At 50.8% G+C, this 26,376-nt stretch overlaps 2 protein-coding genes across 6 annotated transcripts; one reads left to right on the forward strand and one right to left on the reverse strand.

Annotated features, from left to right (window-relative positions):
• Positions 1 to 182: 182 nt before the first annotated feature.
• Positions 183 to 19,336, reverse strand: cep295 (centrosomal protein 295). Of its 4 annotated transcripts, none has more exons than XM_023792525.2 (32): positions 18,478 to 19,336; positions 18,160 to 18,360; positions 17,948 to 18,072; positions 17,785 to 17,878; positions 17,562 to 17,675; positions 17,010 to 17,150; positions 15,416 to 15,599; positions 14,643 to 14,804; positions 14,226 to 14,450; positions 14,030 to 14,121; positions 12,513 to 12,686; positions 11,749 to 11,837; positions 10,680 to 11,367; positions 10,337 to 10,448; positions 8,599 to 8,757; positions 8,249 to 8,446; positions 7,526 to 7,620; positions 7,005 to 7,137; positions 6,386 to 6,562; positions 6,079 to 6,212; positions 5,740 to 5,845; positions 5,484 to 5,581; positions 4,882 to 5,056; positions 4,672 to 4,793; positions 3,637 to 3,709; positions 3,086 to 3,534; positions 2,247 to 2,399; positions 2,068 to 2,128; positions 1,692 to 1,904; positions 1,301 to 1,397; positions 703 to 802; positions 183 to 345 (listed from the first exon to the last, which is right to left on the reverse strand). In XM_023792525.2, the coding sequence occupies exons 1-32, from the start codon at positions 18,646 to 18,648 to the stop codon at positions 304 to 306; spliced, it is 5,157 nt and encodes a 1,718-aa protein (XP_023648293.2). In that variant the 5' UTR covers positions 18,649 to 19,336; the 3' UTR covers positions 183 to 303. The 4 variants fall into 4 exon arrangements, with proteins under 4 accessions (XP_023648293.2, XP_023648292.2, XP_023648291.2 ...); XM_023792524.2 differs by having other exon boundaries at positions 1,301 to 1,394; positions 6,079 to 6,224; XM_023792523.2 differs by having other exon boundaries at positions 6,079 to 6,224.
• Positions 19,337 to 19,356: 20 nt separating this feature from the next.
• On the forward strand, positions 19,357 to 26,333 carry med17 (mediator complex subunit 17). Of its 2 annotated transcripts, none has more exons than XM_072701168.1 (13): positions 19,357 to 19,472; positions 19,924 to 20,181; positions 20,369 to 20,532; positions 21,234 to 21,453; positions 22,987 to 23,123; positions 23,308 to 23,389; positions 23,509 to 23,661; positions 23,751 to 23,881; positions 24,047 to 24,231; positions 24,497 to 24,634; positions 24,997 to 25,114; positions 25,315 to 25,469; positions 25,557 to 26,333. In XM_072701168.1, exons 2-13 carry the CDS (start codon positions 19,947 to 19,949, stop codon positions 25,768 to 25,770), a joined length of 1,932 nt encoding a protein of 643 aa, XP_072557269.1. In that variant the 5' UTR covers positions 19,357 to 19,472; positions 19,924 to 19,946; the 3' UTR covers positions 25,771 to 26,333. The 2 variants fall into 2 exon arrangements, with proteins under 2 accessions (XP_072557269.1, XP_072557270.1); XM_072701169.1 differs by having other exon boundaries at positions 19,357 to 19,445.
• The last annotated feature ends 43 nt before the right edge of the window (positions 26,334 to 26,376 follow it).

A 26,376-nucleotide genomic window follows, 5' to 3' on the forward strand; every position in this document is an offset into this window, starting at 1 on the left:
TTCCGAAGATGTAAAAATATGCCAAAGTCCATGAAAAGTACGCTTTTCAAATAAAAGGTTGAGGCAGAACGGTTGAACTTCAGGGCTCAGTGGACACACAGCGAAAGCAGGGCAGACATTGTCATTGTGTGTGTGTGTGTGTGTGTGTGTTATGGTGAACTCAAAGAAACAACCTCCAATGCTTGTGTCTATATGTCTATGAGAATTTAATTAGAACAAATTGTACATGGAATTATTAAACAGTTAAAAACACACTGATTTCAAGGACAAAAGCAGAGACTAGAAAACTGCTAAAAGCCTGGTTCACACCGGGAGGCTCTGTGTTCTCAGCTTCAGCAACGTCTTCTGCAGAGGGACAAGAGGCTGTGTCTTAGAACAGCAAACAGCTTTGGCGACTGATTTTTTTTATTAACCAAACTTTACCTTGCAACCAGGTGTGTGAGCTAAGCATCCCCCCTCAAAGCATTTAATCACCAGTACAAACAACCCAAAGTTCTGCGCCACATACAGACCCGCGGGCTTTCAATGAGCCCGGAAACATCCAGCATGCATAGGGAGCTGCAGCATCTGCATCCAAACCCTGTTACGCCCAGAGTCACACCCCTGTAAGGGCTGCATGCAGCGCAGACTCAGGAAAGGTCAGGCGGATACAGACGTGGGGAGAGCCTCTCCTGTTACCCCCCCCCCACCCTAGCCCCCTACCTTGTGGAACTCCTTGGCCCTGGCCCTATTTTTGGCGCAGGCCTCTTGCCGCATGTTCGCCTCCCTGCGCCGCCTCACCTCCTCCAGCTGGTTATATAACCTATGGGGACATGAACCTGCTGATTTGCAGGACGCAGCACTGCAGCCAGATCACACGCTTCCGGGGGTTAATCCAAGGCCCCCCCGGCCCAAACAGCCGGCAAGTCCACACGGTCCACGTCTAAGGGGCGTGACTGACAGCGGAGCACAGGGGGCGCCGCACACCACGCCTCTCTCAGGAAGGAGGGGGCCGGCCTGTCCCCGGGCGCGAGGCCAACAGTGTGTCGTTAGCACGCCCTCCCCTCCTCACCTTTTCCACCCCACATTAGTGACAGTGTGTGAATGGTCTCATCCAACAACCCTCCCTCCCACAAACAAGTGAAGGAGCAGCGGAATTAAGACCAACACTTTCACAGGCCAGGAAACCCCACTCACATATAATAAGAAAACAAATTTCCTCTCAGCATAATTAATTTCCTCGCCCCCTCAATTAAGCCCTAATCTGACACATTCTTACAGAGAAGAAGGGGAAGATGGCAGCAGAGTGGGCTGCGGGTACCTCTCAGTTCTCTGGTACATCTCTGCGCCCGCCGCCCTCCTCTGCTCTGCCCCACACACGGTCACTTCTGCCACCTTCTTCAGCTCAAGTCCAGCTGCTGATAGACGAGCGCAAAAACACAAATATAATCTCACAAGGTGGTGCAGCACTTCAAAGTTGGATCCCAGATGGGTCTGCTGTTGGACCCTAGAGCTGTCGAAGGTAATATTAAATCCAAGTCAAAATGCAGATAATCCCGTAAATGCTGCTACAGTGTTTCTGGTAGCTCAACACCACAAGCAGCTGGGCCGAGTGTCGAAAAGCTCGGACAGAAAAATAACTCTCTGAGACGCAGGCAAACGCAGCAAACACGACACTGCAGAAGTGTGAGATATGCCAGTGCCACACCCACCTTTGGGCACCACGTCACTGGCGGGGTCCTGCGGGGGCTTGACCCTCGGTCCCTTTGTGGGTGCAGGCTGGTCGGCACGTGCCTGCATCTCTGCGCTTCTCCTGGCCTTCAGCTTCTCCTGCCTCTGGGTTGACTTGCGGATAAAGTCCTGCCGCTTCTGCAGAAAGAGCTCCTGCAAGGTGCCGCCGGGCAGCTCGACCTCCAGCAGCGCGACTGGAGGCAGATCAGGGAAGTTCAGGCGTTTGAAGAGAGGACAGCGGCTGGCACTGCACTGCCAGGGCTTACAGTAAGTGTCTTAGTAAACTGTATAATTCCCAGAAACGGAGGTGGGTTAAATTTGGAGTTAATGTCCTGCCTCTCGCTGCCTGATGCTCACCTGCGTGGGACGTCTCTGACTCAGCTCTCCAGCTGCTGTCATCTACAGCCACCTTGCAGGTCTGAAAATGTTAAATCACCGTCAAACCCACAACCGAGGCTCCATAATAAAGTTATGACTTGAATCTGCAGCACTGCAGCGGCTCAATAGCGACGTGCAGGGAAGGGTTAGGGCTATACCTGCTGGGCCTGATTCAGCGGGAAGGCCTGACACCCCTCCTCCACCTCCGTGGTCCACTCCTTTCCCTCCCCTTCCTCCTGCAGGGTGGTCTCTCCCAGGCTCACCAACGTCAGCTCGGGTTCCTCCAGGATCCCCCTCTCCTGGTCCGTCTCCTATGCAACCCAACCATCTGCGGTTCAGTCAAGGACCCCCACGGACGCACCTTTGATCCAAGCCCCCTCGCCTCCAGCCAAAAGCCAAACCACATCAGCAACAAAAAGCCAGCATATAATCTATCACTCTTCCCGACTTCATCCAGTGGTTCTACATACCATGGGAAAGACATTGTGCCTTTGATGTAAAAAAAAAGAGGAATCTCTAGACCCTTATACTGAACCACTTGCTCCAGCAGGTTGCTTGGGAAAGCAAACACCACCAAAAAAGAATCGTTCATAAGCACTTCTGGGAAGCTCTGATAAAACACAGCCAGCTTCCTGTGTTCCCGTCAGCCTCGGGAAGATCTCAGAATAGACCCAGACGCTTCATCTCAACGGACCGGAGGGAATCGTCCTAATGAAGGAACGATTAATTGAGCCCGTCACCTGCTTGGTTTTGCCTGATACTTTTTAGCCACGAGGAAACAAGTTGAACGGGTCTAATTAGTCTGAGTGAACTTAAGAACGAAATTCCCATTGCAAGAAGAAGGGGTGACTCATACCCGCAGGGGACACACTTGAATGGAGTTCCACTTAATCTAGTTAATTAATACCAATTTGCCCATTTCGAAAACCAATATTATCCCATTTTTCCATTTCCTGTGAATTCTCCATATATGCAGAGTGTGAATGGGGCGTCGTACCAGTATTCTGTCCCAGACGGGCGAGGTTGGCCCAGGCCCAGGCATGACATTCTCCTGTGGTTCCTGAGCATCGAGGTTATGGGGCGTGAAGGTCCTGAGGGAGTCACACTTGCCCAAGTCATGCTTGCATGAGGGTCCCCTCTCTGTGGACAGGGTTAGGGGCCTGTCGGGCTGCGGGGGACGGTCCTCCACGAGAGCCAGGCTGCACACAGAGCTCCGGGGGGAGGCCAGCAGGAAGGAGCCACACAGGGGTGGGGGGGAGCACTGGGAGGTGCCCGTCGGCTCATTCCTCAGACATTCAGGGGATAGCTCCAGATCCCAGTGTGGGTCAGGGGATCGCGACACCACAGAGCTCTTGGAGGGAGCGTGAAAGAACAGTGACTGCTCAGCTGTCTCATTGGCTGTCGTCTCAACCAATAGCGGGTGGAAAGAGTCTGACGTAGCTTCCCCTGAAAGGCACATACACACACAGACAGCCATTACGTTACTGCCCCACATGACTGCGCTGGGATCTAAACTTCACTGTGACCTCCCATCTAAACCGAACATACCCAGTATCTCAGTGTCCTGCCCCTGTAAGTCGGGCTCAAGCCCCTCACCATATCGCTGCTCTGGGGTGGAATCCTGCCAGGGAAGAAGATGGGGGAAACGTCATGGAAAAACATCCACAAGTCGGAATGTGCAGAGTCGGAATGTGCAGATAGAGAATCAGAAGTGTGGATACACGCAGACGGATGCATGCATGCATGTCTCCTGCCCAGGCACACGCAGATGGATGCATGCATGCATGTCTCCTGCCCAGGCACACGCAGATGGATGCATGCATGCATGTCTCCTGCCCAGGCACACGCATGCACGAATGCATGCATGTCTCCTGCCCAGGCACACGCATGCACGGATGCTTGCCTGTCATCTGCCCAGGCACACGCAGACGGATGCTTGCCTATCATCTGCCCAGGCACACGGAATGTGCAGATAGAGAATCAGAAGTGTGGATACACGCAGACGGATGCATGCATGCATGTCTCCTGCCCAGGCACACGCAGATGGATGCATGCATGCATGTCTCCTGCCCAGGCACACGCAGATGCATGCATGCATGCATGTCTCCTGCCCAGGCACACGCATGCACGAATGCATGCATGTCTCCTGCCCAGGCACACGCATGCACGGATGCTTGCCTGTCATCTGCCCAGGCACACGCAGACGGATGCTTGCCTATCATCTGCCCAGGCACACGCAGACGGATGCTTGCCTGTCATCTGCCCAGGCACACGCAGACGGATGCTTGCCTATCATCTGCCCAGGCACACGCAGACGGATGCTTGCCTGTCATCTGCCCAGGCACACGCAGACGGATGCTTGCCTATCATCTGCCCAGGCACACGCAGACGGATGCTTGCCTGTCATCTGCCCAGGCACACGCAGACGGATGCTTGCCTGTCATCTGCCCAGGCACACGCAGACGGATGCTTGCCTATCATCTGCCCAGGCACACGCAGACGGATGCTTGCCTGTCATCTGCCCAGGCACACGCAGCTTGGTTTTCACAATCTGTCCGTAATAACAGCTAAGTGACAGCTTACCTCCACCAAGGGAAATTGCTGAGGCCTGCAGCTCTCAGATGGGATTACATCGCCGCTTGTTTCCAGGGGCCCTGAAGAGTCAGTATCCACCAGCAGCGGGGACTGGACCCCACATCCACCTGCTGCATGAACACGCAGAGTCAGGCGGTCAGACTGCCTTCACGGGGCTACATTCTGGCTCTACTGGCTGTAAACATCACTCTACTTCACCTGTGACATCGTTCTCCCGACTAGTAGAAGCATCCCCTTCCAGCCAGGAGCAGGACTGACTGAGAAGCTGGCTAATCAGCAGGCTCAGACGCGAGTCCGTTCCCTCCCCCTGGCACTGAGATGACGAATGATCCGAGAGATGCTCGATGACCCGGCGCATGGCGGAGTCCCACTCCTGGACATGAAAGAGGTCGGTCAGCCGTGCCAAAAACGGGGACCGAGAAACAGCATGACCTCTCACACTGACAGCGGCCGTGCCGAAATCAACTCACACAGCCGTTATCACCACCGGCTCGGGAAACAGAACCTAATTAACGCTCACTGAGGTAATTAAACGAGAGAGAAATGGGGTAGATTTTTGTTACTGTAGACGATGGCAGAATTGGAGCATTTAAGAGTCAGGGGCCTTTACAGAGTGAGGGGGGCAGGTAAGCACGTTCACATCAAAGACGAAAGGGGGGCACCGGCGCACGTCAGGAGCGACAGGACAGCCTGGTCTGGGCTCTGCGGGAATTCCAGGAGTCCAACATAAAACACAGGAGCACGGGAAGGGAGGGGCGTGACAGGAAGGGGTCAGGAAGGCAGACTAACAGAGAACGGACCTCAGGTCTTCGTATCTGCCCCGGTCCCCCCTGGCGACGGGAGGAAGAGGATGACGAAGAGTCGGAATCAAGCCTAGGCTCCAGTGGGAGAAAACGATCTAGGAGGCACACAGAATATTAGCTGTCAGCATGTTGTACTCACAGATGGAAGGGAGAGAGAGAGAAAGAGAGCGAGAGCAAACGAGAGAGAGAGAGAGAGAGAGAGAGAGAGAGAGAGAGAGAGAGAGAGTGATACAAACACTGAGGGGTGCCTTACTGGACGAGCTGTAAGACACGCTTCCCAAGTCGACGTCGCGTGCTTCCTGAAGATAGGAAGTGGAGCCGTCACAGAGCATCTGACCCGGTGTGGAGATGCTAAAATCCTAAAAAGAGCAGCAATACGAAATTAAAGGATTTCTAACAAAACGAGAGAAGTGTCCTCCTGTTAGCAGAAGCATTTTACTGCAACCAGTAAATGTTTTAATCACTTATAAGTTCATCACGTCTAAGTACAGCTGACACGTCATTTCACCAGTTCATGTTTACTGGTGTTGATCTCAGACCACAGGCAACAGATAAGCCACAGACATACAGATGGGTAATGGGCATACAGTACCTGCAAACTGTCCTGGCTCCAGAGCATTTGGTCAGGTGAGTCGGCTCCAGAGACCAGCACCATGTTTTGCTGGTTACGGGGCCCAGGCAGGGACATAAAGGGCGAAGACTCCCCCAAATCAAAATCAGATCTCCCTGAAAGTGGGACTGGACAGATCAGAAAGGGAGTGAAGCATCAGACACCTTCAGTCACTCTCTGCAGCACCTGTATATTTTATATTTTATAATATATAATATATATATATATATATATATTGTTTATTTAAATGTATTAGCTTAATGAATGAGGACTGGAGCAAGATTCAGACCTGAGGAGCTTCCAGACAGATACAGGGAATCATTCAGCTCTTTGATGTACTTGTGAATGATTCGCTGGACACTGCAGTCATGTGAGATGGACCCACAGGAAGCGGGTGAGATGTCTGCAGAATTGCCAAGCGCGTCCTCCGGAGCGAGCCGGGAAGCAGGACAGGGGGGCGTTCCACCTGAAACCGGATTCAAGGTTCGAGACGTATCTCTGATTTAGAAAAGATACTTGCACGTCATGTAGAAAATTGCTGAAGGATAACAAGTACGTTCCTCTGGGTAGGAACGCTCCTCCAAAAAGGCACTTCCAATGAACAAGTGGAGTGCCGCAGCATTTGCTGTGTTAATGCAACATGAGGAAACCATTTAAAATGAGTAAATACAAAACCATGAAACACTCAAGCCTAAGAGCTTTCAAAAATTACCATCATTATAAAATGAATTTACATCATTTGCCACAGGGGACCTTGATTAACAAACAAAATATGTAAATAAGGTCATAGGATTTGATCCTAAAAATCCCTGAATATTTTGGTTGAGAGGATATGAAAAGTTGACAGTAGGAGACACTAAATGACAAGCGGCTGCAGCTTTGTTTTCACATGGCAAACCCATTCTCACCGGAGCTCAGGTCCGGCTCGGCGGTGGAGAAGCTTCCGGTAGAAATGGAGGTGGAGAATTCTGGCTCAGTGTGGAGACGCACCGACGAAGGAGAGCTGCTGAACACAGGGCGCTGGGGAGGCCCAAGCAGCAGCTAAACACCACACAGTTATTAGCTTAGAGTGTTAAGGTCAATCTGAACACTAGACAGACAGCGACATAACACTGCAGAACATTTATGATGGAAAACAAACACAAACAGACCCTCAGCGTCTCATTTTAATCTTAATCATTTAATACTAAACATTAAGATTAAAAATTAACTTTATTGATCCTACCAGAATGTCCCCCCGGGAACAATAAAGTTAATCTTCATTAATTTTGAAATGATTGCAGTTTCAACACAGTCTAAAACATCTTCAGAATCTGCAGACACTCGTTTCCTAGCTGGTCCTTAAGCTCTTGATTCATGGCCAGGGAGAACCCCCAACCCCCCCCCCTCCCCCCCCCCCCACAGCTGACGTCTGGCACACATTGCTTACCCCACCCCCGGACTTCACATCGGCCCCCGTGTCAGCGCCTCGTTGGCATTCTGGCAGACATGGGCCGTCCGTGGACACGCGAGCTGGTGCAGGATCTGCGGGGGGGGGGGGGGAGAGTCAAGGCTGCACACGGTGGAGTTTGGGGAGATATTTAATTTATTTATCTTGTGTACGAGCCGCGAGTTCGGCCGTGAGGGGTTGGGGGGAGACATTAACATGGCGCCTGTCAACACGAACCCAACACTCATGGCCTGAATAGAGAATTCAGGGGGAGGGGGGGGCTCAGTGACATCATCTGTCCCAAGGCATTAAGTATTAGATACTGGAAGCACATCACAGCTAGAATCAAAATGGGGATAAATCAACCAGACCAACACAAGGCTGCTCCCCGTCATCTGGGGTGGCAAGGAGAGCTCAGCCTGCGCCGCATTGGTGCGACTCGGCACCGCAGCTGGCTGGACGGGCCGGGGATGCAGGCCCGAAGCCCGGCGGGCCGCCCTCCTGCTCTCAGTTTGACTGCTTTAACGTGAACGCCATTGCTGACTTGGGCACTTCCCATTGGCCTAGAGTGACCAGACCAGCCACACCATGTCCATCTACACTGCCTTCTCCTGCCGGTGTCCCCAGGACAATCCTCCCCATTAATAATGAGTAATGTAACGTCTGACACCCGGCCGTGACAGTCCTGTCTGGCTGTCTAGGCGCCCTTTCCGTGCCACACACCTGGCTGTAGCTGCAGGCCGGCCTCCATTTGAAGCCAATCCCGCCACGAGCGCCGGGCACAGCTGGTACGGGCCGGATCCGAGGAGCCCCCCCAGCCTCCACCAGGACGGGCGTTGAGCCTCCTCTCTGTGTGGGACGGGCCCTCAGATTCCCCTGCTTCTTCTATGGGGCAGGATTTCTCCGGTGACTCCCTACCCACTGTAAAGCATCAAACACGGATGAAACATGCGCTAATCCTGCTGTGTGACAAAATGATCGCTACACCTGCTGGGTGACAAATGCGATTGTGATTTTCCCAGAATGCATTAGGTTTATGCATTTTCGCTTCAGGCATCAGCGGCCGGACCGACCTGTAGCAAGGCTGGTGTTGGCTGGCGTCTCGACCTCCTGGATAGCACTGAGCTCGTGCTGCTCGATCATCTCCAGGATGCCCAGTCTGGACCGTGCCAGTGGTGGCTTGGGGGTGTGGAGACAGGGGGCGCTCCTGAGGTCTCTGTGAGTCATGGAGTCTGGGGAGGGGGGGGCGAGTGATACAGCTTAAGGTATGCATCTTAAATTCTAAAAGAGACAGACACAGAAATGGAACATTACCCTAAAATTGGGTAATGAATTTCACTAAGGTCCTTAATCACTACTGCCAGCCAGCAATGAAGGAATTAAATACAGAAAAACCAGCCAACAGGCAAAGCGTGTGACCTTGAGGGGTGGAGGCACAGCTCTCAGCACATGCAGGCTGGGGGGGCCCCCCAGGGAAGCTCACGGCCAACCTCGATACTCTCATGTGATTGGCCTCTGCATCCTAAACGTGCTGAGGTCCACAGCATTTTCTTTTCCCGTAGCTCACAGAAGGTACAGGGATGCAAGAGCTCTCTCACAACTCCATGACACCACAAACATTTTACGAAATAACATCAGACCCCCGAAGAATCACCTTGACGCCACAATTAGCATCAAGTTCTGAAGTGGAGCTAAGAATTAAGAGGCAATCAGAGCGGGACTGAACACTCTTATAGCTATTAGCCCTTTCCGATTCCTAGGCAGGGCTGACACCGGGGAGACCCCAAGAGGCTTACACACCACGCGCTGCCAAGGGGCAAACACGCTTCCGTATTTAGCAGCTGGACGTGTGGCTCGGCCCTTTGCGCTAAATGACCGGCTCATTCTCCAGTTAACCGACTCTGAAGCTAAACCTCCCCAGAAATACTTCTCATCGGGGCAAGATTTGTGTAAGTCTACACTAATGGACGAAGCAAACGTGATGATCGGGGACTGCAGACACCGGGCCTAAAAGCGATAAGGCAGCGTGCCGGGCACAGCGGCAGGGGCCTGGCGGAGGAGGGAAGAGCCGCTGGAAGGGGCACGCCAGGCCATCGAGGGCATGCAAACGGGTACTAATACCAGGAGAAAAGGGGCCGAAATGAACCCCAGTGGCACTGCAGACTAGCAGTACTCACCAGAGACAGACTAAGCCAGCAGCATAACCACAGCTCAGGGGAGGAGAAAGTGAAGGGATACCTGCACATAATGATGGTCTCTCTCAGACGTTACTCACAGACTAAGACGGGGGACGATCAGTGCAAAAGAAATTCAGGTGACAGCGTTACGTGTCACTCAGTGAGGTGACCGGCAGCAGGCTTGCAGGTAATGAAGCTTCCCGTGCTGCATCGTGCATCACCAAACGAGGGGCGGGGCCCCGTTCAGGCCCAGCCGAGGAGCACGCTCCCGCAGAGTCGACTCCCCATCTGTAAGCGCCTCGCCTCCGAGGCTCCGCCGGACCCCAAGGCCGATAACGAAACGGCCGTATCCATGGTAACAGGTCGGTCAAAATCTCGGCGCAGGACTGCAGCCGCAAGGGGCTTCGCAAAAGGCCACAGATGCTCTGCGCATGTGAGCTGACACACACACACACACACACACACACACACACATAAAGGCCGCACACGTAGAGAAGCATGCACGCACACAGGAACACACACACGCAGACACGCACAAATGCTTTCCTATTCAATCTAATAAACAACCTCCAACAATATTTAAACAAGGAAACAAATCATTCAAATATCACAAGAAGAGCTAAAGATAACATACTAGAGACAGCGCTGTACGAGGGGGCAGGAAGGACGGCACCATCCAGGAGAGTGTGGTGGAAGGTGTCCTTCTGCACAGCTTCCAGCGAGGCAGACATCAGGGTGGAGGAGAGCTGTAATCACACAGACGGAAGCTGAGGGCCGCCATGTCAGCAGGGGGCAGCAGGGGGCGTACTTTCTCTGCTGAAGAGCATTACCTACACCCCCCAAAAGGAGACTATCCTAGACAAACAGAGCGGAGGTGGCAACGCCCCGGACGCCCACGGCTCAGGGTTGACAGTGCTGGGGGGGGGGCCACCAATCAGGCTGATGAAGATGAATGCTGGAGCTCCATCTGCTCTCACCTGTGCGCTGGAGAGCTGGGCTTCATCGTCCTCTTCGTCACGGTCCTCTTGTTGTAGCGCCATCTGCTCTAACAACTGCTGCTGGAGCAGGGCACCCTCCGGTGCCTCCTGCTGGCCAAGGGCGGCAGCAGGCCGCGGAGCCCCTGCCCACTCCATGATTGTCTGGTCCGTCTGGCCCCGGAGCCCCTGGACGGCCTGGCTCTGCCCAAGCTCCTGTTTATCTGGTGTGGGGGTCTGGTCAGGCACAGACTCTGTCTCTCCCAGCAGCAGTGAGAGCCCCGGGCTCTGTGGGGACGCCACGGCTCTGTGTTCCGGCACTAGCAGGTTGGCTTCCGGACCGCCCCCCGCTGGCAGCCCTGTAAACTGGGTTGGCCACATGGTCCGGGGGGGCTCCCCCTCGATAAGGGAGGGGAGCATGATCTCACATGCGGCAGAAGGTGAATCTCGTGTGGGCAGGCCAGAAAGAGCACCCACAGGGTGATCGCTCGGGGAGGAAGTGCCTGGGACGAGCGGGGGAGCGGAGGGAGGTGAGACGAATGTGGCAGGAGGTGCGGTCAGAGCAGAGAGGGCCCCCCGTGCAGGGAGTGGGAGTTTGGCCTGCGAGCCCATGCTGGGGTACTTCATCTTCAGCAGGCCCTGGTACTCCTCCAGATGTCGGCGGGCCTGGTCTACTGACTGCTGGTGCAGCCTATGGCAGAAAGGAACCGACAGCTTAGCGGGGACCTAAACAGAACAGGCACTGTGGGTCTGTCAGGAGTCAGCCCACCAGGCTATAGCTAAAACACACAGTCTTCCATATGCTTAAAACAGCTAGCATTTTTCAGACAAACTATCAACAACCTACGTATTCCAATCTCCATGAATGCTCAACAACGTTCGTTTAAAAAAAAAAAAAAACTGCTTCTAGGATTTCATGAATGATAGGCCTGTCAAAATACAATAGACTAAATATTTATGGCAGTTATTATAAAAGCCCTAGATGAGCCAAATGATCGATGATATGTAACAGCAGATATGACAAATGCAGAAACAATGCTGAGAAGCGGTGTGGATATACAATCTCTCTTACCGGTTTCGTTCCAGGAGACGCCGCTGATGCTCTCGGATTCTCCTGGAGTGCACATCCTCAGCAGTAACCGGCTGGCTTTCCTGGCCAGCCTGAGACAGCAAACCGTGACCAAGAGTCAATACCGTTACTAATGTGATCCTACATATCAACACTTAGCAGAGATCCCCAAGCACGTCCAAGGGTCGGCCTTGTGCTCTGGGCCTTCATCACGTCGGGATGAAATTCATGCAGACGTAGGTTCTGGTCAAAAGGACATTCGACAGAATGGACACGGCCATTTACTCCTATGCTTTTAGAGGCCCGCACAAAAAGGAATAACGACACTTGTAAAAGCAGAGTGATTCATTCCACATCTCTCATTATTACACCTCTCCAGGTTGGATGAACAGCTGAGCCCAGATGAATAATTCATCGTGTACAAGTTCTGCTCAAGGCTGATTTCTTGACCTGGTGTTAATGCTCACAGCTGTAATCTACCAAATGCCCCCCCCCCCCTTTCAATCATGCCCTCACAACAAAACCAGTGGGAGCATTTCACAAAACTGCCAAACAAAGTTTTTAATGAAGCTTGTCCTTTAGAATTTCTACACAGATTTCTAAACAGACAATTGCTTTCACCTGATTCTTTATGTGCTATTTCTGCACATAAAATATAGTTTTATAGACTTATATTTTTATATGCATGTGACCCAATCACCCATTCATTCACTGTGAGCACATTCTCCCACCATGTCCACTTGAACACAAGTGAAAATTCAGCTCACACTCCGCTGCTGTGATTCAGTAAAGTCAGCAGGCGACCCGGCTGGGCCGAATTTCCCAGAATCCTCGGCTGACAGGCGCGCCTGCCCCAGTTGGAGCTCCAGGCTGCGCCGCTGCTCCTCCAGCTCCTCCAAAAGCTTCAGCTGCTCCTGTTTTTGCTGCTCCAGCTCAGCCTCCTGGAACAGAGGTAACCCTCTGCTGTCAGAGGGCACTTTTCCACTGCAGCAGTACTGCATGGTACTTATGCATTTCAAAAAAGGACCAAAAGTGCTTTACTTCTTATGTTGATTTTCCACTGCTGTGAAAACTGATACTGGCACTGAATGAATCATCACAACACAAGGTGGGGTATTTTGTACTGAATTCAAAAAATGGCTTCAGTATATAATGCTGGGCAATATGCAATATTAATACCAACACTGCACGTTATGCGCATACAATTCTCAAACTGCACAGACCACGATGGATTGAGGTCAAGCCTTGTCATACTGTCCAGACATCACAGTGCCAAGGGGTATTTAAATTTTGCTAAAACATTTTCACTCTGTCATAGGAAACAAAACTTAGCAAACTTTGCAATTCTAACATTTGTTCCTTTTCAAGATTATCTAGTAAATGTTTGTAAAATCTGCTTTAAGTTTACCACCGCTGGTTTTGCATGAGCTCAGCATGCAATCATTATCGTTTTCATCCTTACTGTCTAAATCATTCCTTGATGGTTTTATGAGAATTTTTTTTATTTTGAACTATTTTTTGCTTTAATATCTCAACATTTATTGCAACAGAATCACACTGTGATATTTGAAAATTTTCCAACATTGTGCAGCCGTAGTATATTTTATAGCAAATACTTTTTAAATTTCATTTCATGCCATTCACATCTCATTGAATCTGTTATTCTAACCTGTTCGAAATTAAAGCTTAATTTGTCCACACATCCATTATTATTACTTACTTAATTGTTTAATGTATTGTTGTTTCCGGAGATCGTAGCTACACTTTATCAGGATGGTGGATGTATTTTGTGTTTGCGAAGCAGGTTATTTGCATAACCAATCGACAATATACACGTTTGCAAGTCCTGTCCCGAACTACCGAAAGAGTAGCCAGGCTGGTTTGGTACTCTTTGTTCTGGTATCTGACTGGAAATCAATGCATAAGGGAAAGTACCGAATTTGTGGTATCAGAATTATGGTAACAGGTGCAGTGGAAAACCACCCAGACTGTCCTCTACTTACGAAGCTGCCGTCGGCACAATGAAAACTGCAGGGGAACCTAAACTAACAGCACATTCATACGACTTTTCCACATAGCAGGGCACCTGATGCACATTAAACTGGTACCAATGAGCTAGCAAGCCTTCCCTGCTGATCTCCCCAGGAAGCCATTAAAAGCTAATTCCCAGCTTCTGCCACAAACAGAGCCTGCGGCATGTTGTCTCCCCAGCAGCCTGAACACAGAGCAGGCGCTGCCGTCAAATCGGGAATCATCAGCGCACACAGAAGGCAGCCGTGCATACCCGCTTCCTCTGCTCTGCCTGCACCGCCGCACCCCTGTGATGCCGCGGAGTTTCTGCAACACTGGAGTTCTCTGTCACCTCACGGCCTGAAACTAAAAGGAGAGCTGTATTTAAAAGGAAGGTTCGGTGCATTTTTCTCTGTGTCGTAAACAGCGATGTGAGGAAAAGCAGTCAGCAGCCAAGATCAGGGGCTGACCTTGAGCGGCTGGCTGGGGGTCAGCTTCAGTGATCTGCGTTGGACTTGGGGACTGGGCCTGCTCACTGTTCTCGCTGCTCAGCGAGCCACTCTCGATAGTGATGCTGTCCCCAGCCGTCACATCACTCCCGCTCCCACTCCGGCTGCCCTGCCGGGTCCTCTGCGCCCGAATCCTTTCCAGAAGCTTCTTTAGTATGTCTCTAGGGGGCGCTTCAGAAGGCTGAGCTGTGTTTACAAAGCCAAACATCAACACTTACCAAACACAGAGACCTAGTGATTAGAGCTATATCCACTAATTACAACATTAAAGAGGACTAGTAAGTTCAACCTTAAGGTACAGTTACTGAAATAATGCTACAAGGTCTTCATGACCTTCAGGGGAAGGTACTCATACACAGGATTATTTAAGCTCCAAACCTTGTTCTTCAGCAGGCGAAATTGCAGGCCGGCTCTCCTCTCCTTCCGTCGCTTCCTCTACGCTGGGCTCCAGGGTCACGTCCAGATCCTCGTCCCGGCTGTCCAGAGACGTGGCGAGAAGCGGCTCTGGTATGAGATGCAGGACCTGATCACCTTTCACTCCTGCGGGGCCCACAGGAAAGAGGTCAGAGGTCAAGCAGTGAACATCATCAAGTTTGACCTCATCAGGAAGACAAAAGGAGGAAATGAGAACTATTTACGGTCTTAGTCACCTTCAGGATTTTTAACAAGGTGCAGACCCTGCAAGCTTCGAAACTATCAGCTGATAGTGAATTAATTAACAATTAATGAAGGCAAATAGTTGTCATTCTTGACACACCACAGCATACAGTGCACAACAGCAATATGTGTCCTCTGCATTTAACCCATATGTGACATTGTGACATAGCAGGAGGCAGCTAATTCAGCGCCTGGGAGTACTGTTTGGGGCTGGTACCTTGCTGAGGGTACCGTAGTAGTACTTTTCTGGACAGGAATTTGAACCAGCAATCTTTCGATTACAAGCACGCTTCCCTAACCATTAGGCCACCGCTGGCAGCAGGTACTAGATACACCAAGTAAGGTACATAACTTACAGGAAACCATCTAAATCAAACACTTAATGTAATGGTACATGAAGCATCTGGAAATCACTGCAATGGTCAGCCCTCCATGACAAGAAGATAGAGCAAACGCAGCAGCACCTGAAAGGCGAGGCCCTCCAGCCTGCTCACCTCTCTCTCCGGCATACAAGTCCTCAAAGGCAGCCTCCAGGTCCCGCTGCCTCTCCTCTGCCATCTCCTGCCTTCGGTGGGGTGGCTGAAAGATGTGCAGGGGCATGCGGTCCAGCTGCTGCCTGCGACGGAGCAGCTCCACCTGCTGCAGGCGGTCCAGCTGCTGCAGGAAACGCTCACGGTCCTGCGTGACCATAGCGAGCAGGACAGCAGGGCATATGTAAGGCTAAGCCTGGAGATCACTCTCCACTCTCACACACCCACCCAAACCTGCAGGCAGTGTAAAACACGAGCTCACACACCCACCCAAACCTGCAGGCAGTGTAAAACACGAGCTCACACACCCACCCAAACCTGCAGGCAGTGTAAAACACGAGCTCACACACCCACCCAAACCTGCAGGCAGTGTAAAACACGAGCTCACACACCCACCCAAACCTGCAGGCAGTGTAAAACACGAGCTCACACACCCACCCAAACCTGCAGGCAGTGTAAAACACGAGCTCACACAGCCTGTGTCCATGTAAGAGGCACTCAGTCTAGAGATGCACCAGTCCGATATTCAGATCGATATCGGCACCAATCCAGATCTATTAGACAGATCGGGTATTGGGTATGTGGCAAATCTTACATATTTAGTTTTTGGCAATTCTTATTAAATCGATTCGTACAATCAATCACACGAAAGCTCTTTCCTATTTTAAATGTTTTTTTGCAGAATTCAAGCTGAACACTAACGCTGCCACTCAGTGGGTGTGAGTGCAGAGACGTCTGTATTTTACACTTTTAACAACTAGTAGCACAGTGATTTACAATCTTTGTAAAAACTAAGGTTTGAGAGGTGGAAGTAGCATTTACGGCAAAATCCCACTAAACCAAGAATACGTAATTGTGAAAGACAAGACGAGTAATATGAAAAAGCAGTGGATGATTTGGGAGTCACTGGCTTGGGCTGTTTTGCACACTCGCTACAGCTTGTGATACAGGAGGGGCTGCGATCGCAGTGAAGTGTAAGTGACGCTGTAGCCAGAGGGAGAGAAATTGTGGGGCGTTTTTAGCATTCGCCCCTTGCGTATCCCCGCTTTTGGAAGACTCCAGTTCAACTGCAAATGCAGCAAAAATGCTTAAAACAAGACGGTCAAACAAGGGGCAGCAGTACGTCATGTACGTTCCTAGTAGCCTAATTTAAGATTTTTTGGCATACATTTGGAATCAGATCAGAACTGAAAAATGTGAACCAGTCCATCCCTAATACAGTCCGCCCACGACAGGCAACCTATGCGACCTGCAGCAACTCACACATACAACCAATTTTTTTTCTATTAAGCAAATGTATGAGCTACAACAGTAATGTACTGTACTGTATGGGGGCACAACCCTCCCAGCCCCACACACACCTAAAAGTGCAGTTATCTTATTCTGACATATGTCTATTTCGATGTACGACCTGTCTGTTAGAACTGAACTCAGTCATTATTTGGGGATTTTTGCTAAAGGTGCCTACATCTCAGACTGCAGAGATAAAGGTAATTTATGTGAAGGTCTATTGTGTGTGTGTGTGTGTGTGTGTGTGTGTGTGGGGGGCAGGGGTTACCTGTGCGAGATGCTCCTTCCTCAAAGCATGCTGCCCCCTAAGATGAGCCTTCTCCTGCCTTTCCCTCCGCTCCCGCTCCTCCTCCTCATCCAGTTCTGCTAGGCGCTGCCCCTCCTCCGCCGCCGCTAGCCGGGCATCACGCTGTCCGCAACATGCAAGGTGAAAAATCACAAGATGAACAAATGGTGTGTTCACTTTATTCATGAGCAGTGAGAGCACGCTTTGCAGTTCCATCAGTCTGCAAACAGCTGCTGGCTTCCTGAACTTTTCACTCCTGCGTCTCCTACCCTCCCATTTTTAAACAAGCCTGCAGTTCCTTTCCCAAAATGACAGGAGCGCCTCAAAATCCAGTGAACTCAAGGTCATTGTAGCAATGCGCAGCTTCTGCAGAACAAACCTCACTAACCCGCTGGCTTCACTACTTGTGTTACTTTAGTAAACAGATCCAACTAATGCAGTCCCAAAAAATCCACCCTAGTCACACTTCATTAACCTCAGAAAAATCCAAACCGTGCATCAAAATAAAACAGAAACGTCATCTTGCTTTCCTACCTGATCAGTGCTCACTTCACAATCCACAGCCGCGTCAGGTAGATGGTAATGCGTGACAGAGTATCTAGCTGCACTGGGCACTTTCGCCACAGGGGGGCGCTTCAAATCCATACTCTGGGGGAAGAAGGAAAGCTAAGCCATCAAGCGCAATTCACATATGGTGAAGAGAAGACACTGGGAGGCTCATTCCTCTGGGCGTTTGGGGCTACCAACACAAACTTGCCTGAATGGGCTCTGGTGGCGGGGGCGGTAGGCTGGTCACCTTGGCTGCCCTCTCCTTCTCTGTCAGCATGGCCCTCCTCCGGGCCTCGGCGCGCCTGCAAAAACGGCAGGGTCAACGAAGCCACGTCAGGTCCTGCCATGGCAGCTCGCGACCTGCTCCTTACCGGCACTGCTCCTCCTGCTGTCGCTCCCTCTGCCACCTGAGCTCCGTCAGCGCTGCCCTGTGCCGCCGCTCTGCCCGCTCCTGATTCTCCCCTGCCTGCCGCACCAGTGCCTCCCAGTCTGGTTCCTGCAGCCGGGCGATAAGCAGCCATTCTTACACGCCTTCTACACCAACGTGAGTGGGAATGGAGGGGCAGTGATGGCACCAGCTCACATTTTCCTTGGCACTCTTGTAGCTTTCTCCTACAGCCCCCAGGCTCTCCTCGTACAGCTCCTGCAGGGCTTGAACCCTTTTCTCCTGCTGCCCCACCCACTCCCCCCTCAGCTCCTCAGCCAGCCTCTGGAGCTCACAGTCTCTGCGCTGCCGCACCTCCTTGCGGATCTGCAATGCGATGCAGCGCTCCTGCTCCCGCACCTGCATTGAATGCACTTAGTGTCAGGATGGAAAGCAGGTTTGTGCACCATTCATGCACATAGAGAGACAGTGGTCCAATGGTGATTCATAACAGGCCCTTTTAAATTGTCCTCTCACCTGCTGCAGCCTAAGCCTCCTTCTCCTCTCCTGCTCCTCTCTGATCAGCCGTGCCTCCTCGTTCGGGCTCAGCCTCAACCGGCCCACTTTAGCCACCTTCCTCCTCATGTTCGCCCGCTCGTCTAAGGCGCTGGCGGAGCCCTGACTGGCGTCCCAGCCTTCAGCCAACATGGGTTCAGGCAGGTAATCACACGCTTGTCACGAAATTAGGGGTCATGTTAAGATAATTAGCGCGCAGGTTTCGGTTTTCGGTTAAGCCAGCTAATGGCTAACGTGGCTAACACCAAAACAACAATCAGTAAACTAACTTGACACCCAGTTGGCCACCTAACTCTGAAGAAAAATGTCGAAATAAAATCCCGTTAAGATATGTTAAAAAGAAGGATCATGCCTTAAGAAGGAAAAAAGTCACACTACGTAAATAAAAACAAGAATACATTCAGAAACACTGAAATTATCCACTAGCAGCTAGTGCGTCTCCATGGTTTTGCTTCTGCTGCAAACGTCCATTCACGAGTCACGTGACGTCACTACCGTTATTCAAACAGCCCGCTTGGTCACGAGGGGCGGTAGCAGAAGCGTCTCCGAGTGTGGATTGTAATTGATGATACGTAAATAATTCTGAAGCGATGTGTGCAACGTTAAGATGTATTATAACGTATGTACCGGACAACTCGACTGTCATTAGATTAAATATACTTTGCACAGAGAGCATAAAGTGATGATGTCGTTTACAAAATCCAGCCTCTGCAGGTAACATTAATACTATGGGCAGCACAGGTTCCTGCCAGTAATCCTTTAGCGACCTAAACTAAACGCTGAAGAAACGTAATACAAGCCATTTCCGAAGCTACTACGTAGCCCCCTCCCTCACGCCACTTCTCAGGGGAAGTCTCGCGACACTTTGAAACATACGGCTAGACGTCACTTCCTGTCAGACTATGGGTCTCCAACAGTCTATAGATTAGGTGGGCTTTTCTTTTTTAATCAGTAAGGTATGTATTTAGTATATATTCAAACGCAGATGTATGTAGTGTGTTTGCACATCTGTCTTTATATTCGGTATTTTACTATCGGGAGCGAATGGTTTGTTTGTTTTAGCGTTTTTGCTAGGTGAACCACACGGCTTTTTCGCCAATTAGATGGGCTTGTATGTACTTTGTTTATTAATTAAGTGCCTGTAATTTTAATCCAGTGGAAGTCCGCTACCGCTGAACAAACTTTAGTAACTTTAAGAAAATGTATATCAACTTTTAATGGTGGGATAGGGTTAAGTTGTATAACTATAACGGTGCTTGCTGGACGTGTTTCGTTTGGTGTCTCGTGAGTGTTTAAATAGTACAGTATGTGATGCTTCGCCATGCCGTCTTAACTAAGGCTAAATAAAGTACCGTTGTCATTGTCCATTTTAGTTTGTGTAGTAAAGAAAATTGTGTTTTCGTGCAGTTCGAGCCCCGAGTCCCAGCATCATGTCGGGTGGTCCAGCAGTACGTGTAAGCATCGAGTCCTCCTGCGAGAAGCAGGTCCAGGAGGTCTCCTTGGACGGCTTGGAGACGTACGTCCCACCCCTGTCCATGTCTCAAAACCTAGCCAAGCTCGCCCAGCGCATTGACTTCAGCCAGGGATCCGACTCGGAGGAGGAGGGGACTGAAGGCGAGCACCGGGAGCATGAGTGGGTGAAGCAGGAGCCTGAGGAGGACGATGGTGAGGCCCCGTAGCCGTGCTCACAGGCAGATATCATCATCATCATCATCATCATCCTCATCCTCACATCATGTACATGCCCTTAGTGTCCTGTCAGTGATTACGCGCCATTCGTACACATTGAGACGTGTGTGCTAACAGCAGAGCCGAAGATAGAAGTCAGCATGACATCTGCATGTCTTTTTAGCCACAGTGAAGTTCCAGCCTTCACTGTGGCCCTGGGACTCTGTGCGGAACAACCTGCGGAGCGCGCTGACCGAGATGTGCGTGCTCTACGATGTCCTGAACGTCGTCAAGCAGAAGAAGTACATGACCCTGGATCCGGTCTCCCAGGACCCAATGGCTGGGAAGGTAACTGCCGGAGTACAACTTGCCCCTTTGTCTGTTTCTTTGTGGTGCATGGATGTTGCAATGTGTACTTGTTGAATATAGCATCTGCTTTCATATGCAATATTCGGTGACCTTTTATTATGAATCTGTGATGTGGATTTTATGTAATTGTAGTTTTCTTGACAATGACAATGCGAGAAATTTAGCCCAGATAATTTAAGCCTCTTGGTTTTTAAATTATTTTTTATTATTGGCTCAAGTGTTTCCATTAATTTGATGCACTTCACCACAAGGACAGTTTAATCAGGTAGTCATTTTCCTGACTTGTTGTGCCACTTGAAAATAGTCTCTGTTTACTGTGACTGTTTATTATGAATGTGTTGGTTTTATATAAGAAGTTTCCTTGACAGCCCCCTGGCAAGAGATTTATTTCACTAAATTTCAGATTTGTATGATTTTTTTTGTTGTTATTGGTTCAGCTGGTTCTCCAGGGACTCCATGTATTTGATGTGCTTCCCCATAAGGACAGAAAGTCAGTTTTCTGACTGTTGTTGAGCTGAATCTTTATGGTCTGGTGATGGCATAGAATATGCCACCAGTCTAACAGCAGGTCTTTATTCCACAAGGTGGCATAACCAGGATCACACTGGCTTTGAAGGATCAGCACAGCTGATAATAGACGAGGCTCGAGCTGATGATGTAACCATATCCCACCTCTGTAGGCCCCTCAGGTGCTGCAGCTGATTAGCAAGAAGAAAGCTCTGGCCACTGCGGCACAGTTACTGCAGAAAGGGGCAGAGAAGCTCAGCAAGTCTGTGGCGGAGAACCAGGAGAACCGGCGCCAGAGGGACTTCAACTCAGAGCTCCTCCGTTTGCGCTCCCAGTGGAAGCTCCGGAAGGTGGGAGACAAGATCCTGGGGGACCTGAGCTACCGCAGCGCAGGTATGTCACTGGCACTCACCGGGCGCGCGTATGGTGACAGGTATGTCACAGGCACTCACCGGGCGCGCGTACGGTGGCATGTATGTCACAGGCACTCACCGGGCGCGCGTACGGTGGCATGTATGTCACCGGCACTCACCGGGCACGCGTATGGTGGCAGGTATGTCACCGGCACTCACCGGGCACGCGTATGGTGGCAGGTATGTCACCGGCACTCACCGGGCGCGCGTACGGTGGCAGGTATGTCACCGGCACTCACCGGGCACGCGTACGGTGGCAGGTATGTCACCGGCACTCACCGGGCACGCGTACGGTGGCAGGTATGTCACCGGCACTCACCGGGCGCGCGTATGGTGGCAGGTATGTCACCGGCACTCACCGGGCGCGCGTATGGTGGCAGGTATGTCACCGGCACTCACCGGGCGCGCGTATGGTGGCAGGTATGTCACCGGCACTCACCGGGCGCGCGTATGGTGGCAGGTATGTCACCGGCACTCACCGGGCGCGCGTACGGTGGCAGGTATGTCACCGGCACTCACCGGGCGCGCGTACGGTGGCAGGTATGTCACCGGCACTCACCGGGCGCGCGTACGGTGGCAGGTATGTCACCGGCACTCACCGGGCACGCGTACGGTGGCAGGTATGTCACCGGCACTCACCGGGCACGCGTATGGTGGCAGGTATGTCACCGGGCACGCGTACGGTGACAGGTATGTCACTGGCACTCACCGGGCACGCGTATGGTGGCAGGTATGTCACCGGCACTCACCGGGCACGCGTACGGTGGCAGGTATGTCACCGGCACTCACCGGGCACGCGTATGGTGGCAGGTATGTCACCGGGCGCGCGTATGGTGACATGTATGTCACTGGCACTCACCGGGCGCGCGTACGGCTGTCATGATATCACACTACATGCTTATGGCAGCCAAAAGAATTTATAACAACAATATAATTGCAATATGCAAGCTTCAGATGACAGGTGTGCCAGCGATTTTACACCCAGCAAAATCTGTCCAAATGCCGGTGTTTCAGTACTATACTGTTGTTTACTTAAACGTACAATTTAATAAGTAGATTAATCATGTGCCTAAAATATTAATGAGAAGCATATTATGACGCCCAACAGCTGGTAATCAGTATAAATTCTGCTTATTAAATAACAAAATACCGAAAATCCAGCATTTGAATAGATTTTCCTGGAAGTAAATGCGCTGATATACTTATGTAATGCCCTGTATATAGCGAGTATATCGTTATCGTGAATTCCTGCAGCACTGCTGTAGTAGTGACGGTGCAGTGAGGTTTGAGAGTAAATGTGTCTTTTTCAGTGAAAGAACAAAGGTAACACAAGCTATCTGTAGAGTTTGTCCTCCTTTTGTGTTTAATATCAGGGCTGTTCGCTGCTTTCAGTTTTTGGTAAAATTTGGACATTTGTGATGGGAACAATGAGAACTCTAAATATGAGTAAAAATTCGTATTGTTTTGGGGAAACACAACTGAGGCTTAGTCCTGATTGTGATTTGTTTTCCAGGGTCTTTGTTCCCTCATCACGGTACATTTGAAGTAATCAAAAACACAGACATTGACCTGGATAAGAAGATCCCTGAGGATTACTGTCCTCTGAATGTGCAGATTCCCAGTGATCTGGAGGGATCTGCCTACATTAAGGTAAAGGGTATTTACTAAGGAAGTCTTTGAACGGCTGTGAGAGAACAACTCTTTAGGTAATTGTAACGTCAAAATGAAAAAAGAAGCATCAAAGCATTTGATTTGTAAAGCTTTCTTTAGAATATCCTTCATCAATAGGTATAATTTGGGTAGGTGTTTACCTTTTCCCAATTCTGCCCCTAAGGTTTCGATTCAGAAACAGGCCCCTGACATTGGTGACCTTGGTACCGTGAATCTCTTCAGACGGCAGCCGAAACCAAAAGCAGGTGTGGTTCATCACTGTGTCCGTTTTGGGATTCTAACTCCAGTATGTGTGAAACGAGGAAGTTCATGAATGGCATTTGGCAGTGTGAGCTCTCTGAGCCAGCAGTGACTCACCTTTCAGGAACCCAGCCCTGGCACGTGAAGCTTGAGGCAGCGCAGAATGTCCTGCTCTGTAAGGAGATTTTCGCCCAGCTGTCCCGGGAAGCTGTTCAGATCAAGTCACAGATTCCACACATTGTGGTGAAGAATCAGATAATTTCTCAGCCTTTTCCAGGTAGGAAGTGCAGCCCAGCATTTCATCATATGTTTGTTGCGAATCTGGACAGGGTTGTTGGACTGATGCTGCCCCTTTGTGTCCTGAAGGCCTGCAGCTCTCAGTTTCACTGTGCCACTTCACGGGGGACAAGAGGAACTCAAAGGCCTCTCCTGAGAGGCAAAAGGCAGATGATCACCTCTATGTTCTAGAACACAACTTGCACCAGCTCATGAGAGAGGTAGCCCTACCTCTTGCTGGATGGGTATAATGGGATGTTTATTTTTGGTCATATCTTGTGCTGATGGATCTGTTTGTGTCTTGGGTACAAGATTTACTGCATTTTGTGTTACACTAAGGCCATCTGTACCCACCAGCTCATAAACACGGTCTCGTTTTCCAATAGTTCCACAAGCAGACCCTGAGCTCCGTGGTAATGCCACACCCAGCCAGTGCCCCCTTTGGGCACAAGCGCCTGCGGCTAGCGGGGCCCATGGCCTACGACAAGGCCGAGATAGCCTCTTTGCAGCAGGGCGAGGGTCTCCTGGAGAAGATCATCAAGCAGGCCAAGCACATCTTCCTCCGAAGCAGGTCAGCCTGTAAACTCACAAGATCTTCCTCCACACTATGCAGAATTTACTGCAAGTTGTGCTTATCGGTGGAGAATCAAACTTGGAGTGTTTTCAGGACTGAAGGCTTGGCCCACAAGATCCGGAGTTCATGTTGTTTTACTTGAGAGGAAAAATGCTTCAGAAGTGTCTTGTTTCACTTGCGATCCACATTCACTGGAAAGTTCCTCTTGGCTATTAGCCATAAAAAGGGTGGCCCTGTTGATCCGTCTCCCGTATCATGACAGAACCGCACGCACCATCGACAACCTGGCCAGCCGCATAGAGGACCCTCAGATACAGGCCCACTGGTCCAACATCAACGACGTCTACGAGTCCAGCGTCAAGGTGCTCATTACCTCACAGGGGTATGAGCAGATCTGCAAGTAAGTGACCCTCGGAAGACGGCTTGCACGGTATCGTTCGTTATAAAAATATCAGCCTATTGATGACTGGGAATGGCACCCTTACAGTTACATTCCCAGTATACACACCCCTGAGGGGTATCGATTTTGGTTTCATGCCAAAACAAGCCTGTAACAGGCTTCTCCCAACCTTCTGCTTCAGGACACTGCTGATTTTTATCGATCAATTACGTTCTTTACTGCTCCATCGGATTCAGGTGCAGCTGTAGTACATCAGCAAAATGTATTTTATCACCACTCTGTAACAGCTTCGTCCCACAAAATGTAACTCTCTAAGTGAGCAGCATCTACTCCTCACATCACCAACCTTTCGACTCCTTCAGGTCTATTCAGCTGCAGCTGAACATTGGGGTGGAGCAGATCCGGGTTGTCCATCGGGATGGCCGGGTCATCACACTGTCCCATCAAGAACAGGAGCTGCAGGACTTCCTTCTGTCTCAGGTGAGGAGCAGAATTCACACATCCTTCAGATCCGGATCTTCCGGACAGAGGGCAGTGTTGTGCACATGGTGCCGTAAGCATGGGTCTGCCGTTTTGGTTCCATACGTTTTCGGAATGTAAAGGGCCTTAAGATGGGTATGGTCAAAGTAAGAGCCCCTCAGATCCCATGGTGTCCTGATGGGTCGTCATGTGTGTGGTAGATGTCCCAGCACCAGGTCCACGCCGTGCAGCAGCTGGCCAAGGTGATGGGCTGGCATGTGCTCAGCTTCAGCAACCACGTGGGCCTGGGTCCCATCGAGAGCATCGGCAACGCGTCCGCCATCACCGTGGCCTCCTCCAACGGGGAGTACGCCATCTCAGGTGCCGCCTCGCCCCGCCGCCTCCGGCCCGCCGTGTCCTTAAGCTGTCCAATCAGCTGCCTTATTAAACCCCTCCCTGTCACCTCAGTGCGCAATGGACCGGAGAGCGGCTGTAAGGTTCTGGTCCAGTTCCCTCGGAATCAGTGCAAGGAGCTGCCAAAGGGTGACGTGATCCAGGATGCCAAGTGGAACCACCTGCGCGGCCCCTTCAAGGAGGTGAATTGGAGCAAGATGGAGGGACGCAATTTTGTCTACAAGATGGAGCTCCTAATGGCCGCACTCACGCCCTGCCCGTAGCCATGTGGTGGTTGTCTTGGCAATGGTTGTCATGGCAACAGAAGACCGCCACCCGCCCAGCTGGCCAGCATGCGGAAACCCCCCAGACCTGTTAGGCCGGAGCGGGGTTCCGCATTCCAGCTGAGCCCGACCGGAGTGTGGTCTTACCGTGTTCTTGCTGACATCACCATGGCAACAGTGTGTGTCACTCACATGGTTCTGCGTTACACTTTTGAAACCAGCTGCAAGGACTTTCAGGACTGGTTTAATGCAGTAATTAGTTTGCTTGTCTCTCACCCACTGGTTTACTTTATGGTGACCAGCTAATTGGTTGTGATGGTTTGTGTGTGTGTGTGTGTGTGTGTGTGAGTGAGAGGGTGCGTGTGTGAGAGGGTGTGTGTGTGTGTGTGTGAGAGAGGGGGGGGGGGTGAGTTTTTATGTAGGGCATGAAACGTCACAGCTGTTACCATTTCATTAAAACCATTAATCATGTTACGAGATTCTAAAACTCCTTCATTCCGCAATTTATGTTCAATATGAAAACCCCGTGTTTAAGTTTAAAAATAAATGTTTTTTGTAGTGAGGCTTTTTTTGTTGTGAAAACTGCTCTCAAAAACCAAAAATCTC

This window comes from Paramormyrops kingsleyae, chromosome 17, assembly GCF_048594095.1.
Source record: "Paramormyrops kingsleyae isolate MSU_618 chromosome 17, PKINGS_0.4, whole genome shotgun sequence".
NCBI classification, from domain to species: Eukaryota; Metazoa; Chordata; class Actinopteri; order Osteoglossiformes; family Mormyridae; genus Paramormyrops; species Paramormyrops kingsleyae.

Bases quoted from the DNA above. Each gene is read 5' to 3' on its own strand.
- cep295 (XM_023792523.2), bottom strand. From the start codon at position 18,648: ATGTTGGCTGAAGGCTGGGACGCCAGTCAGGGCTCCGCCAGCGCCTTA. The intron at 18,361-18,477 runs GTGAGAGGACAA...CATTCAATGCAG, and splicing joins GGAGGCTTAGGCTGCAGCAG to GTGCGGGAGCAGGAGCGCTG. The intron at 18,073-18,159 runs GTGAGCTGGTGC...GCCCGGCTGCAG, and splicing joins ACAAGAGTGCCAAGGAAAAT to GAACCAGACTGGGAGGCACT.
- med17 (XM_072701168.1), top strand. From the start codon at position 19,947: ATGTCGGGTGGTCCAGCAGTACGTGTAAGCATCGAGTCCTCCTGCGAG. The intron at 21,454-22,986 runs GTATGTCACTGG...TTTGTTTTCCAG, and splicing joins CCTGAGCTACCGCAGCGCAG to GGTCTTTGTTCCCTCATCAC. The intron at 23,390-23,508 runs GTGTGGTTCATC...CTCACCTTTCAG, and splicing joins GCAGCCGAAACCAAAAGCAG to GAACCCAGCCCTGGCACGTG.